Consider the following 2,313-nt stretch of genomic DNA (forward strand, 5'->3'; position numbering starts at 1 on the left):
CTCCGGTGTCTCCAAATCCCGGGGTGTCTATAATGACCAGAGAGTAAGGAACCCTGAACCCCTCTCGGTGGCTGAGCTCATCGGAGATTAAGACAAGACACACGGATCACTGAACAGATCAGAGAGTTCTTTGCCTCCCCACACGGAGTGGATCAAATCGATGGTATCTGCTTCGTGGCCCAAGCCGCTTTGGCCCGGCTGACAGAGACACAGAAACACATCTTTAATTCAATTCTTTCCATTTTTGGCAAAGATATTGCAGAGAATATACGTATATTGGTCACCTTTGCAGACAGAGGGCTTCCTTCAGTCCTGGAGGCCATCAACAAAGCTAAGATCCCGTGTCCCAAAGCCAAAGGTCGACCAATTCACTTCAAATTCAACAACTACGACCTATTCTCCCAAACTGGAACCTCTGAAGATTGTGACGATGAGGACAGCTTTGACCCAATGAACTGGAAAATGGGATCAACCAACGCGAACAAGTTCTTTGCCGCTCTGAGCAACATGACACCGAAGAGCCTGCGCTTGACCAAGGAGGTCCTTTGGGAGCGGAAGCAACTGGACGTGACTGTGCGGGGATTGCAGCCGCAGATGAGAGTGGCTCTGATGAAACTGGAGGAGATCAGGAAGACGCAGCGGGAGTTGGATCGTCACAAAGACGACGTGGAGAAAAATAGAAACTTCGAGTACGAAACTACTGAGCCAAAAATAGAAATAAAGGATATCACGAGCACCGGAACACAAGCGAGAAATTGTCAAAAGTGCTTCATGACGTGCGAAAATCCCTGCGGATGCAGCGACTGGTGGAAATACTTCTGCGCAGCTATGGACGGGTGGGGAAACTGCACGGTCTGTCCCGGCAAATGCGCATCGAGGCATCACCAACGGCAAAATTACACCTTTGACAACATCACCGTCACGGAAAAGAAAACGTACCGCGACGTGAAAGCCAAGTACGAGACGGCCTGCGGTGAGCAGTTGACTCAAGAGAAGCTGAAGCAGAAACTGGAGGAGGAGTTTGTTCAGATCCAGTGCAAGGTTCAGGAGCTGGTGGACACCATATCTCGCTGCCTGGCGCGGCTCGACGAGATAGCGCTCAACCCGAATCCACTGTCGACCCCGGACTACATCGAGCTGATGATTGTGACGGAGAAGCAGGAAGCGAAGCCCGGGTTCCTGGAGCGCATTGAATCGCTGGGCGACATCAAGAAAATCGCGGAGTTGGTGGCCAAAGTGGCTAAAAGGGAGACGCTGAAGCCAGAAGAAAGCGAGAAGTACGACCGGCTCCAGCAGATCAAACAGGACCAGGAGAAGAAAGGGCACAACTGGTTCCGAAGCTGGTTGAGCGGTGGAGAGGGGACGCCCACTCCACCCGGAGCGGCGAAGCAATGACCGATTCTCCTGCATCTCGGTCAACGCTTCTGCTCTGGAAAAAAANCCGGCCAAGCCATCTCACCCCGAGGCCCGTTCCCCGCTGGGTTGGGAGGTTCAGTCCAGCTCGCTCCGGACTCCCTCTCACCGCCGGAGCGTCGCTTCATCAGAGCCGAGAGAAACGACCGATGGGAGAGAACCACTGAGCGTCGAATGCAGCTCATCGCGAACAGCTCCAAAGCCCCAAAATAGGCCCTTCGGGATTCCGCAAAGAAAAGAAAACGGCTTCGATCCGGTCTCAGTGATGGAGGCCGATCGCCTGCTTAGTGCACTATCGCTGACACTGGCACCACTGTGATGTGCAATTCGTGAGCGTAACACATGATAATGTCTGATGTGACCGTGTCAAGTGTCGCCCTCTTTCCTGTAACTCTCCGTCGTGTCACCCCTTCCTATTGAGTGAATGCAAAGCTTTGCGCTTTTTGGCTCATTAAATCAGTCGTTGAGACTAAAACACGTGTCTTTGGTTCCTCCGTCACAATTCGCGAATGAATAACAATCCTCGCATTTGACACCGCGCTTTTCACGTCTTCTCGACGCCTCGAAGCGCTTCACAGTGGAGTGAGTCGACTGCGCACTTCTGGGCGGAACGCGACGGCCGATCGAGCGCGTCGTTGTCCCACGGGCAGCCGCGTGGGTCGAGCGACCGCGTCGATTATTTTGCTGAAAGGATTATTAACAGCCGGAGAAATGATCCCGATTGGCTCGGGCCAACGCCTCGGCACCTCAGGGACCGTCAGCGTCGGCCTCCGCGCCCGCGCACACCGCCTCGGCGAGTCGGTTAGGAACCCGGGCGTCTCGTTCGACCCTCGACACCACACACTCACACTCACACACACAGACACTCACACACACACTCACACAGACACACACACACAG

At 54.0% G+C, this 2,313-nt stretch overlaps 1 protein-coding gene across 1 annotated transcript; it reads left to right on the top strand.

Moving 5' to 3' along the window:
* Nucleotides 1-86: 86 nt before the first annotated feature.
* LOC121852838 lies at nucleotides 87-1,870 on the top strand (the record flags this gene model as incomplete). Its single annotated transcript, XM_042346725.1, is given in 1 exon segment — nucleotides 87-1,870. A coding segment is annotated over 1 exon segment (1,309 nt), but the record flags the coding sequence as incomplete, so codon positions are not given.
* Between the last annotated feature and the right edge of the window lie 443 nt (nucleotides 1,871-2,313).

Source organism: Callorhinchus milii, unplaced genomic scaffold (genome assembly GCF_018977255.1).
Source record: "Callorhinchus milii isolate IMCB2004 unplaced genomic scaffold, IMCB_Cmil_1.0 Scaffold1487, whole genome shotgun sequence".
NCBI lineage: Eukaryota > Metazoa > Chordata > Chondrichthyes > Chimaeriformes > Callorhinchidae > Callorhinchus > Callorhinchus milii.